The sequence below is a fragment of the Carassius carassius genome, chromosome 6, assembly GCF_963082965.1.
Source record: "Carassius carassius chromosome 6, fCarCar2.1, whole genome shotgun sequence".
Classification (NCBI taxonomy): Eukaryota; Metazoa; Chordata; class Actinopteri; order Cypriniformes; family Cyprinidae; genus Carassius; species Carassius carassius.
In genome coordinates, this window is record NC_081760.1 from 28,711,704 (window position 1) to 28,724,673 (window position 12,970).

The 12,970-nt window shown below is 38.3% G+C and overlaps 1 protein-coding gene across 1 annotated transcript; it reads left to right on the plus strand.

The window, feature by feature from the left end:
• The first annotated feature begins 8 nt into the window (after positions 1 to 8).
• LOC132142584 (N-alpha-acetyltransferase 15, NatA auxiliary subunit) lies at positions 9 to 12,842 on the plus strand. The gene is made up of 20 exons (XM_059552555.1): positions 9 to 281; positions 3,331 to 3,415; positions 3,818 to 3,922; positions 5,785 to 5,942; positions 6,089 to 6,223; positions 7,347 to 7,500; positions 7,691 to 7,810; positions 7,939 to 8,034; positions 8,116 to 8,222; positions 8,306 to 8,378; positions 8,860 to 9,029; positions 9,225 to 9,377; positions 9,491 to 9,619; positions 9,715 to 9,928; positions 10,131 to 10,324; positions 10,429 to 10,537; positions 10,711 to 10,809; positions 10,985 to 11,128; positions 11,225 to 11,322; positions 12,204 to 12,842. Exons 1-20 carry the CDS (start codon positions 228 to 230, stop codon positions 12,402 to 12,404), a joined length of 2,598 nt encoding a protein of 865 aa, XP_059408538.1. The 5' UTR covers positions 9 to 227; the 3' UTR covers positions 12,405 to 12,842.
• Positions 12,843 to 12,970: the final 128 nt, after the last annotated feature.

Here is a 12,970-nt window from a genome sequence, read left to right on the forward strand (position 1 = left end):
TGACGCGCAGCAGAGCAGCTTGACCCGGAGGAGAAGCGCTGCATCGGCCATTTTGGGCTCAAAGGGGGCTTCTCTGTCACCACGTGAGGGCTGGGTTAGTTAGTCCGAGACGGGCACTAAATCGAGCCAAGCGAGGACTCAGAAAACAAGGGTGTAAAAATCCAGTTTAGACGCTGCCTCACACACTCGCAGTCGCTTCACATGTGCTAATAGAGAGAGTGTAAAGGATGCCGACAGTCACTCTGCCTCCCAAAGAAAACGCTCTGTTCAAGAGGATCCTGGTGAGTGCTTATACTTCAGTGCAGCAACATCCATCTTCCAAATAAATCCCGCGGGCTGTCGTCATGAGTGTGAGGGGGAGCCGTTAATGCATCACTGTTTAGTGCGTGCAAAACTGAAGAACCAAAGAGTCTCTTTCTGTCAAATGGAGGTTAGCTTTTAGCCTATTAGCTGCTAGCTGTCAGTGTGTTGATGTAGCTTAACATACAGGCACAAAGCTGTTTGAAAGAGACTGGCAGTGGTTGGATGAAACCATACGAGAGGTGTAACATTAGTCTTGGTTTATTTGATTTTAAACGCCATTAGCGCTAGGTTTATACGATCAAGCTGCTCTGCTGTGAGGCTAAATGTTGCACATCAGTGGCTCAAGTCAGTCTCTGGCCTGTTCATCCAGCAAACCACTGTCTTCATGAAAGATTCTTAGGCTATTTCTGTAAAATTAGAATTTTAGTCGAGTTTTGATTTAGCGAGCTTTCCGGAGTAGTTTGAGATGATAGGAAGGGATGAACATGTTTGCAATATTTCTGCTGATGGAAAACCTGGAAGTTTAGTGATGCTCAACTTCAGAGCTACAAACACTCGACGAGTTTATACTCGCCTCGTTCCCTGTCAAACTCCTTGTTATATATGTAAGAATTTAAACTGCTGACTTTTGACAGCCTGGGCTCTTAAAACAAATGAATGTGATTGTGTTAGCTGCATTTTGCCTATTTTGTCCATGTTTCTTAAGATTATTTTTGCTGAAGGACTTTGCATTGGATTTCTGATTGCAGACCTTTAAATGTGTTAGATTTGGATGTGGACACTAATTTGAGATGGACATATGTTGGTAGACAGCATGAGAGTTGACACTGACAGCATGATGGGCCTGCAAACCACAAACTCAGCCAAAACTTTCAGAACTTACATACTGTCTGATTTTAAAAGAATTTAAAGCATCACTGTATTTCATACATGTAGATGCATGTAGAGTTTTCTTTTCTTAATTTAATTGCTAATTTGGTGGAACTGATATGCATTGATTGTAGCTTTTTTCTTAGAAAAAAAAACCTTTTAAGCTTTGCCATGCTATAGTATAGATTCTAGTGTTTGTGTTGTGGCTTTGATGTAATGAGACTTGCATATGCAGTCTATTCAATGCAATGTTGTACTGAACTTATAACAAGACAAGTCTGCAAAAAAAACTATGATGCACAAATGTTGTGAAGAGCATTTAATCACTCTTAGTTCATTTATATAAAAAGCAAAATACAAAACTGCAAAAATGTTCTATACGGAAGTAGTAGTTTTTTTTTAATCATTCATGCTCAAGACAGTATATCTGATCTGTATGATTAATCACATTGTCTTCATAAATTCACGTGGTCGACTATTTTGTTTTTGTTTATTTGTTGTTGTTTTTTCTGGCTGATGCTGATATTGGTCTATATATCAGACTATTTAACCTTGCTAAATAACACATGTATCACCATTTCTGCTATGTAATTTATATTAACTCAAAATAAATGACTCAATTTGAAAAAAAAAAAGTACTTGGGTCACTACAATGAGGTGGATTTCTTATTTCTATGTTATTAGTCAACTTTTATAGATCGTTGTACATTGTTAGCTTGTATCTTGTCTTATCTTGTATTCCCAAATTTGATCCTGGCAGCTACTTGAAAAGTTATACTTGTAGTGGTAGCCAATGTATATCTTGAATGCACTTTAAGGCCAAGTCACCCTGCACCGGCAGTCACCACATTACATTGTGTAACTTCTCAGACATCCCAAGACCCAACAAATGCAGATTCCGCATGCACGATTGGTGAAAACAAGCACTGGCCACTGGTAACCGGACGTCTGAGACGTGCCACGTGTCTGTTGCTGTTTTCTGTATCTGTCAGTGCAGCGTGAATTGGCCTGAAGTCGCTTTGGATAAAAGCATTTGCCAAACACGTACATGTAAAATATAAATGCAAATGTTTGGTTTGGAGTCTTAGAAACTATGTTACCATGGTTACACACAAAGACTCATAATGTGTGACTTTCTAATAACTATATAACACAAGCTTAAAATAATATTTCTGTTAAGAGAAGCTAGATTGTTTGCCGTTCCAAAGGAAACTGGAGTAGGTAGTGTACTTTAACATTTTGAATTCATTGTTCTGTTGTGCTAAGCCACTAACTGAAAAAAAGTTGTCAGCTTCTGAAATCATATCATATATTGTTAAAATCTGCAAGGGCTGCTGTCGTGATAGTTTCCGAAGCCTCTGCCCTGCCTGAACTGATTTGAAGTCTCTGATTCAGTAGTGCTGCGGTGTTGAATGTGGAAAAGCAGATTCCAGATGAACTGACTGAATGAAGGGATGTTATGTCAGTGATCTCACCATCTGCTGGCTGAGCAGAGGCTGGTGTGATCAAGAGGAAACAGAAGCTGCTCCGAATAGAACTTCTCAGAGCAAATTACCATCATTTGCAGAGTTCACAGGGGACAGTGCGGTTTTGTGTGTGTGTGTGTGTGTGTGTATAAAGTTTAGCCTGCCGTGGATTGTCTTTAGAAAGCACTAGCCATAAGTTAAAATGAATAATGTAATATAAAAAGCATGAAAAAAGTATTTTCTTCTGTATAGGCATCCATTGCCTTTTTTTCTGTGTTATTTTAGTTATATTTATATAGTATTATATGACAGTACTTTATATACCAGCCTAGTATTTTGTATTAGCTTTTATGTATTTTTATGTAAGATTTTTTTTTTTTTTTTTTTTTTTTACATTTTGATTTAATAATATTTAGGAATGTGCATTAATCTTTTTGTTTGTCTGTTTGTTTTCTTTTTATTATTGTAATTTAGCTTCATGTATATTTTATTTTTTAATTTTAGTACTTCAGTTAGTTGTCAGTACTATACGTTTCTAGTTTTTAAGATGTTTTTTTCACCTTCATTTCAATTAAAGATACTTATTTTAACAGTTTTAGTTAAAAACACTGTCCTGTTTTTTTTTCTTCTTTTTTTTGTAAGTATTCATTTTAAAGTAATTAAAGTAATTATTCTCTCTTTATGTCATCAGAGATGTTATGAACACAAACAGTACAGAAATGGACTGAAATTCTGCAAACAGATTCTCTCCAATCCTAAATTCTCAGAACATGGAGGTAAGAGAACCCTACCTGGAAGAGTTCTTGACACACAAGTACACTCGGATTTCACTGCCTATACAATTGAACCTGAATAACATGGACACAAATCTAAATGAATTTAAATTAACATATTCAATATTCACTCAAACATGTCCATATCCATTTACATTGACAAGACAAAATCAGCGACTGGGCAGAATGACCAGTTAGGCTGTTATAACAGATACTGACCTTTTCAAAATAACCAAATATCAGTCTGGCACATTAATACTGCATAAAAACAAAGTTATCCGCTGAAAGTTTATAGTCTTCAACATAAAACATTCCTGAGTAAAAGTTGTAGTAGGGGTTTGTTTACTTATCCCATGTAAGCTTACTAAGGGTTGATGGGTAAGAAGAAGGATATGATCTTTGCAGAGACGCTGGCGATGAAAGGCCTGACCCTGAACTGCCTGGGGAAGAAAGAAGAAGCCTATGAACTTGTCCGCAGAGGTCTCCGAAATGACCTGAAGAGCCACGTCTGTATCCTTGGATATAGAGAGCGACACACACATTTGAAAGCTTCTGGTTTGGCATCTATACACAGTAGTCTGATAACGGTCCATGTGTTGGAGCAGTTGGTATGAGTTTATTCCCTCATGTTGACAGCAGCAGCAGCAGAATTAGCATGTCAGTGTTTGTCTCAATGTGAAGCCTGTCGCGGCCGGTGGGGATGATGGACCCCAGCCTAGATTCCTGCCCTGTGTCTGACTGTGATGTGCAGTGACACCATCAACTGTTTAGAGAGCCACACACACAGGACAGTGTTTCCTCGCTGCTAGTCAAATGCTTCCAATGTTTTACAGAGAAGAATATCATATAATTAATTACATCATTCTTTTAGTGGTTGTTTCTTTGTGAGACACCATTACCGAATTTTTATAAAATGCTTGTTTATTTGAATTTAATGTGAGCAGACAGAAGACACACCAAGTCAGCTCTATACTTTAGAAGCCTATTATATACATTTGTAACATACTGTTTATGCAACTTTACTTATTAATTTATTTTAGCATTCTGCCTTTCCCGTAGTATAAATGAAACGTATAGATTTAGCTAGATATATTTTGCATGGGTATCTTTACATTTTGAGGGGTCGTGGTGTTAGGCCTTTATCTGGAGATAACGTCTCGCTAGAGTGACCAGCTTTGGGAAGTGCCTTTCATTTGCTTGTGGATGTTTGCGTCTCAAGTGATATTGCATTGTACTTGCACTACTTCTTTATTTTAATACCACGTAGCATATTTTGCAAGTGACTTCGTTACCCTTTCTGTCGAAATGGTCCCACATTGTAGCCTTCTTTTTGCTCGCTTCATTTGGCTTGCTCAGCTAAATATGTCTGTAGGCGAGTGGTTGCGTGTTAACGCGCCTAGTGAGTTAACACACACACAGGGACCATTCACATGTCACGCCTAAAAATTGCGTGGAAAACGCTAGGCGCGTCATTTTCTCCTTCTTTCCAAAACGCTCGGGCAGTTGCGCTCCTGAGGCGTCTGTCGTTGCTAAGCATCCATCAGCTGCGATATCTGTTACAAGGAAATTTCAGTAATGGATTTCCACCACCGACAAACCCTTGCTGTAACTCTGCTACAAGATTTATTTACGAAGAAAGTAAAAAACTCTAAAGTGTTTGGGTGCACCCCCTTTTTCAAAAACCACGGGGAATTTCACCCCGAAGTAAGCTGATTGAATTAGTTCTTTTCACATGAGCTGGTATGCTTGCGTCATTCTGAAAAGCTGAGATGTTTTTAACTAGATGTGGTGCAGACAGGCCTGGAGAAAATGAGCGCATTGTACCATGTCGCTTACATTATGAGCGTGCATACCGCATTGAAATAACGAACTTGAGCACCCAAAACATGCGATATGTGAACGGCCCCTTCATCGTTCAAAATGTTTACTTTCGGTTAACAGTTAAACTGTCAATACAAGCATCCCTAACTGGCATATAAAAATAATATAACATACAAACATACAAAATTAATAAATTTTAAGCCACACAAAGTCAACATGTTGGTATTTCTTGCTCTGAATCTGCCATAAAATAAAAGTTTGATTTTTTTAAAAGGTGTACCTGCGTTATTATGCCATTATCATTATATTAGTTGAAACTGGTCTTAGAACGACAATATTATAGTTTAAAACGCGATCATTTCTTGGACAATTTATTGTCCAACAAAATTTGTTATCATGACAGGCGTACTCCGTGTACCCCCTAGTATAGGCGACCATCCATAAAATCAAATTATCTCTGGCCTTGTAAATTGTAGTAATTGTCCTGGACAGAGTATTGTGCTGTTATCAGCTCTGTACTGTCTCTGCGGTCCTTAACGTGAGGTTTTCAGGCTGGCACGTGTACGGTTTGCTCCAGAGGTCTGACAAGAAGTACGACGAGGCTATTAAGTGCTACAGAAACGCACTGAAATGGGACAAAGACAACTTGCAGATCCTTCGAGATCTCTCGCTCCTGCAGATCCAAATGAGAGACCTGGAGGGTTACAGGGTGAGTCTGTGTATGAGTATTTTTCATTTTATTTGTTGAACAGTACAGTATGGTTCAGAAAGAGTTCTTTATTGGAGTCAGTGTGATTCTAAACAAAGCTTGAACCTTTTAAACCCTAACTGTTCTGACTGCATTGACTCTTATAGGAGACGCGGTATCAGCTGCTGCAGTTGCGGCCAGCCCAGCGAGCGTCATGGATTGGCTACGCAATTGCGTATCACCTCTTGGAGGACTATGAGATGGCTGCCAAAATCATTGAGGAGTTTAGAAAAACACAACAGGTAAATGCAGACATGACAGGCAGAAACAGCAAGATTTGTGTTCTCAGTTTTGTGGGGAGGTCACAATAACAAAATGTAAGTAGTTCATGACAGTACCAGTGAAAACACGATTTTAAACCCTAATTTTTTATAGTGAAAACAAGTATGCTAATTAATGCATTAAATATAATAGTAATATGCTATGAAACAGCATGGATTGTGAAAAGTCATACGCAAATTAAATTGAAACAATGGTATGTACCAGTCAGATTAATTATAATTTGCTCACATATGTAAATTTGTAACTTTTATTTTTGTATATATAATTTGTGTGTGTGTGTGTGTGTGTGTGTGTGTGTGTATATATATATATATAATTTTTTTTTTTTTTTTTTTTTTTATTTCTATTTGGTTTCAATTAGTTTTTAGTAATTTTAGTGCTTTATTATAAAGCGATAAATTATAATTTAATTTAAAGCAACAGTTCTAACTTTGGTTTTTCATCTAATATTTACGTTTTATTTTATATCAGCTTCATTTCAATCATGCAGCAGTTTTTAATTCTTTTAGTTAACAATAACAAATAAAAGTGTTTTAACCTAAATGCTCATTTATATAATTATTATAATTTCTGTTTTTTTAAAGACCTTTAAGTTTTTTCATAATGTTGATGTTGCACTAATATTAAAGACAGACTTTTTATCTTATTGTGTTTATTACATAGGAAAGTGGAGGGCATTTTATGCACACATCTGCATTGTATCAAGACACAAACACTCTTCTTAGAGCATGCAAGAAATATCCAGCTTAGTATCAAAGTACCTGTATTTTTTTATATCCCTGTTTGCTTGGAATAGATTTGAAAGAACAGGGACAGAGGTCACAGGAGTGGTTAATGAGGTATTGTGAAGACGTCAACCTGCCACTCCAGGTCAACGGGCAACACAATGGCAAACTTGTTGTGGCGTCTAAGATAAGACGCTTACTTCCTCTCATTGGTTTCTAGCACAACTGGAAACTACAAGTTGGCAGGATAAATAAAAGATTCCTAACTGTTATATAGTGCTTCGGAGGGATTAGTTCACAAAACAAATCCATCCTGTATTTTTTTTTTTATGCGGTTTATGAATGTTTGATTTTTCAGACGTCCCCTGACAAGGTGGATTACGAGTACAGTGAGCTGCTGCTGTATCAGAATCAGGTCTTGAGGGAGGCGGGACTCTTCAGAGAAGCTCTGGAGCATCTCACCACCTACGAGAAACAGATCTGTGATAAACTGGCCGTGGAGGAAACCAAAGGTACATCAGTGCGCCTCTTTCTTTCTAATCTTCCACTTTTTTTTTTTTCTTCTGCTTCTATATTATTTTGTCCATCATGCAGTTGTTCCTATTCACATTTTGCTTGTCTAGCAGATTGACTTCCTGTTTCTGGTGCCCTATGGAACATTCTCTCACTTTAATGTTCTCTGCTCGTGTTGTGGATGTGTAGGAGAACTGCTGTTGAGTCTGGAACGGTTTGAGGAGGCGGCAGATGTGTACAGGCGACTACAGGAGAGAAATCCTGAAAATTGGTCTTATTACCATGGCCTGGAAAAAGCCCTCAAGCCTGGTAACCACACAAGAAAATGATTTGTTTGCGTTTTTATTTCTTTTTATCTCTCGTCTTATACCCACATTAGTAACATTTTTACAAAACACAGCAATTCTGGTGTTAAATGTTTTTTTTGTTTTTTTCAGCAAGTACAGAAGAGAAGCTGAAAATCTATGAGGAGGCCTGGGAGAAATACCCTAAAGGCCTGGTACCTCGCAGATTACCACTCAGCTTCCTGTCTGGTAGGCAGTGTTTCCTAATAATATATCAGCTTCTTCTGCAAGTTGTACGTTTTTGAATGAAATTGTTTCTGTGTTGTTCAGGAGGTAGGTTTCGGGAGTGTCTAGATAGATATTTAAGAATGAACTTCAGTAAGGGCTGTCCTCCCGTCTTCACCACACTCCGATCTCTCTATCAGGACAAAGAGAAGGTGAGGACATAATCAATGCATACAGAACATACTAACTGGGGTTTAGGTCCAGATGTGTTTTTCACATTTTGTTTCAATTGCAGGTGTCAATAATTGAAGAATTAGTTGTTGGTTTTGAAACGTCCTTACGGAGCTGTCGAATGTTCAGCCCAGATGGTATGTTGATCTTTTTTCTTTATTCCATTTATTTACTTTTTTATGGTTTGAAATATTAGGGCCATGTCATTTCTTTTTCTGTCAGTAAATTGTAAATTGTTTTAATGTGTGTGTGTGTGTGTGTGTGTGTTTGCCAACAATATTTACACTGGCCCTGCAAAAAAAAAGAAAAAAGTTGATTTTATCATAATTTTTGGCCCCTTTTTTTTCTATTCTAATAAATAAGTGTATATGAAACCAAACTTGTAGATACCAATTAAATTGGTTTATATATATATATATACACACACACACACACACACACACTCACACACACACACACATATACATAAACCTTTTTTTTTTTTTTTTTTTACAAACATTATAATTTTTGCAATTTTTGAAAAATGTAAATAATGAAAAACGTGACACTTTGGTGAGCCACCTGATGTGTTAGTGCATTAGTAGTATCTTTATTGGTTCTTTTGATGTCTACATGTAGATGATGGCAAGGAAGAGCCGCCCACTACATTACTCTGGGTGCAGTATTTCCTGGCTCAGCACTATGATCAGATCTTCCAGCACACCATGGCTCTCGAATACATCAATGCTGCCATTGAGAGCACACCCACTCTGATAGAGCTCTTCCTCATTAAAGCCAAGATATACAAGGTGATGTCCAAAACACATTGCATACAATTACCATTTTGGTAATTCTTTTAATTCAAATTGCAGTATGCTAATTGAAGCGATGATTGCAACAACTGTGTCTCACCAAACAGTGTGACAAATTAAAAGAAATGTAGAATAATAAGGTGGGTTCAGTGATTTGATTGTCATATCCCATTTGTATTTTTCTTTACCAAGCATGCTGGGAACATCCGGGAGGCAGCTCGTTGGATGGACGAGGCTCAGGCCCTGGACACAGCAGATCGTTTTATTAACTCTAAATGCGCCAAGTACCTGCTTAAAGCAGGTCTGATCAAGGAGGCTGAGGAAATGTGTGCCAAGTTCACAAGGGTATGGGAAATGTGTGATTATATTGGTGTATATATTCTACTCACAGGTGTTTTGTGTGTAACTGCTCTGTTCCTCTCTCTCTCTCTCTCTCTCTCTCTCTCTCTCTCTCTCAGGAGGGAGCGTCCGCGGTAGAGAATCTGAATGAGATGCAGTGCATGTGGTTCCAGACTGAATGTGCTCTGGCTTATAAATCCATGAAGAAATATGGAGAAGCGCTCAAAAAATGCCATGAGATTGAAAGGGTCAGTCATTTTTGCTTTGCCATTATATCATGGTATTTGTGTGCTGATTTTACCTCTTCATCTGATTAATTCGCTCTCACATTCGTTCATTACAGCACTTTGTAGAGATAACAGATGACCAGTTTGACTTCCATACGTATTGTATGAGGAAGATGACGCTGCGTTCCTATGTGGACCTGCTTAAACTGGAAGATGTGTTACGTATGCACCCATTCTACTTCAGAGCCTCACAAACCGCAATCCAAATCTACCTCAACCTGCATGACAACCCGCTTACGGATGACAGCAAGGAACTACAGGCTGATACCGGTAATATGCCATTAATATATGGAAGCCAGATTCTGCTACAGTTCTGACTTCTATCCTTGTAGGATTGTGAGGGGAAAAAAGTTGCAGTTACCTTTATTATTCCATGCCAGAAACGGGCTTCCATAAACTGAAGTAAGCTTTGTGTTTACCGTGTTTTCTTTAAAAATAATTGTGCTTAATGTTGCTTGGATTATCCAAACAGGGAACCTGACTGACAAAGAACTGAAGAAGTTAAGGAACAAGCAACGGAGAGCACAGAAGAAAGCACAGCTGGAGGAAGAAAAAAAGAACGCGGAGAAAGAGAAACAGTTAAAGAACCAGAAAAAGAAAAAAGAGGATGATGACGAAGAGATCGGTGGACCTAAAGAGGAACTTGTACCAGAGAAACTGGCCAGGGTATGTATCTCTTTAGTAGCAATACCAAGGGGAAATTGGAAGAAATCCGAAGCCTGTTCTTTGTGCTTGGACAAAAAAGTTTTTGTTTCTCTTTCATTTTTAAGGTGGAGAACCCATTAGATGAAGCTGTAAAGTTTCTGACACCCTTGAAAAACCTGGTGAAGAATAAGATAGACACACACCTCTTGGCCTTTGAGATCTACTTTAGGAAAGGTATATTCTTTACATCTCTGAACTCCATTCTCATCTCCATTTGTACAGTCTAATAATAGTTCCTTTTTTTAAATGATCCATTTCTCTTAGTCAGAATACGAAACAAATTATCTGTGGCTACATCTCAACTTCTAATAGCTGCATAATTTCAGTGTTCCTCAATTTCCTCACAGAAAAGTACCTGTTAATGCTGCAGTCAGTGAAGAGGGCCTATGCAATAGACCCGGACCACCCTTGGCTTCACCAGTGTCTAGTGCGCTTCTTTAAAGGAGGTGAGTGAATGTACCCAGGGTGCCTCTTGCTATTGATTTGGTTGTATTTTCTTTACATTTGGTCAATCAGTCACGGTTATGTCTTAATTTGTTGCTTTTGACACCATGTTCACCTCCATGCATTGGTTGAATTGCAAATTTGGTTGGTAATGTGTTCATGTTGATTGGCTAACAGTGTCCGAAAGTAAAGAGCTTGCAGAATCGGTCAGCATGGTTCTCAAGCAGGAAATCTCCAGGCTGTTTGGGGAAAGTAATGCTAGGAACTTCAACCAGGCCTTCCTCACCAAGCACTTCAATTCCATCCCTCATCGAGTAGCAGGTGTGCATACGCAACTCTTTATAGGCACACAGCTTTTTTTTAACTGCTAATTTTTCGTGTTCAGTTTTCAGTTCCACCTGTTTTCTTCCTTTACAGCTGCCAAAATGATGTTCTACTTAGACCCTTCAACACAAAAGAAAGCCGTGGAACTGGCTGTAGCACTTGATGAATCACTGGACAACAGACATATTCAGGTACATAATGGGCTACATGACCTTAAGAGGATTTTACTAGCTGGTTAATGTATAAAATGTGATAAGAATGGACATGTTTAGGTAAGTAGTGTAAAACAATGGAAATAGATTGAGTTGAACCACATTGTATTGTAATTTACAGTTTTGTATATCGGAGTGATTTCCTTCACAATACTGAATTGACAAAAGAAAGCATTACGTAGTATTACTTGTATATATGATTAGGTAAATTTAGTATTACACACATATGATAACTTTGTTAAAATGATCCCAGTTCACATGCATCCACTAAATATGTTATAGTATGCATGTCAGGCCAGTAGTTGATATCGTCACTTTATAAAGAAACACTATTTTCAGTTTTTAGTAGAAAATGGCCCCAAGACACACTTCTCTGCTCCTTAAATAGAGAAAACAATAGCCTTTATAGACAGTGTTTCTTGAGTGACAAAATGCTGTAATTATTTAAACAACCAGTTCTTTATTTATCCTTGCATTGCGAACGAGCAGAGGCTGTCTCCAAACTGTGTGCATGCACGGTATTTCGTTCAAGGTAGATGTGGGGTGGGGCTTTGAGATTTTGTAGAAAATTTGATTATCCAGTGGAGGTATGAGCTTTAGTCATAGGCTCTTTTTAATACTTTTAAAAGACAGACATGAGGCACCAATAGCATAAAATTTTGAAATGTGGAGATATGAGGTCGATGAAGATGATGTCTATGATTTTATTTTAATTTCAATTAGTTGTGTAGCATCATTCCATTTTAGTTGTGCATTGTTTAATGAATTAACATCAACTCAAGAACCCCCTGCAGTTCCTTGACAAACCCCCAATTGGGAAACCCTAGTATATTACATATATTACTATTTAATTTTTGCAGATTTGTACAGAGGTTTTGGAAAGCCTGCGTGATGGCAGCCTTGGAGAGGCTAAGGAAACCGCAGAGTTATACCGAGCAGAGTGTCAAAAGATCTACCCCTATACGCTGGCCTTCATGCCCCCAGGCTATGAGGAAAACATGAAGATTGCGGTCAATGGAGATGTCTCCACAGAAACTGAGGAGCTGGCCAATGATATGTGAAGATCTGAAGAGGATAAAGGACTGAGGGAGGAGATGGAATTGGAGGCAATGTGGCACCACCACTGTCAAACACCTGAGATGGTTGCAGTTGACTAATGCGATTCTGTGAGGAACTTCCTACGCCCCCAAAAATTGCAGTTAGGACTGACAGACAATGACTGTGTTTTGGAGTGGAGGAAGAAGGGGCGGGTGTTGGGGTGGGAGGAGAGAATAAAATGCCCATTTTACTTTTTTAACTTTGCTGATGACTACTCTCTAACTGAAAACTAGTCAAACATGCATCCCATTTTGAAATACAGTATGTCTGAATGCAAACTTTAAGCAATGGCGAGAGCAAATCCCATAGTCAACAAACCAGGCAAGAGAAGCGCACTCGAACCCATCTTCCCCCTGTTTTATTGAGTAATTTATATGAAAAATAAAAGCTTAAAAATGTTATGTGGCTCGTGCAAAAGATCTGGTTTGAGTTGGTGTGTAAAGGCAGCTGAATCATTGGACGTACTTTAGGGGAAAGACTGGACATGGACAGGAAGTGATGTCATAACAGGGAAGCGGCATGTGTGGAG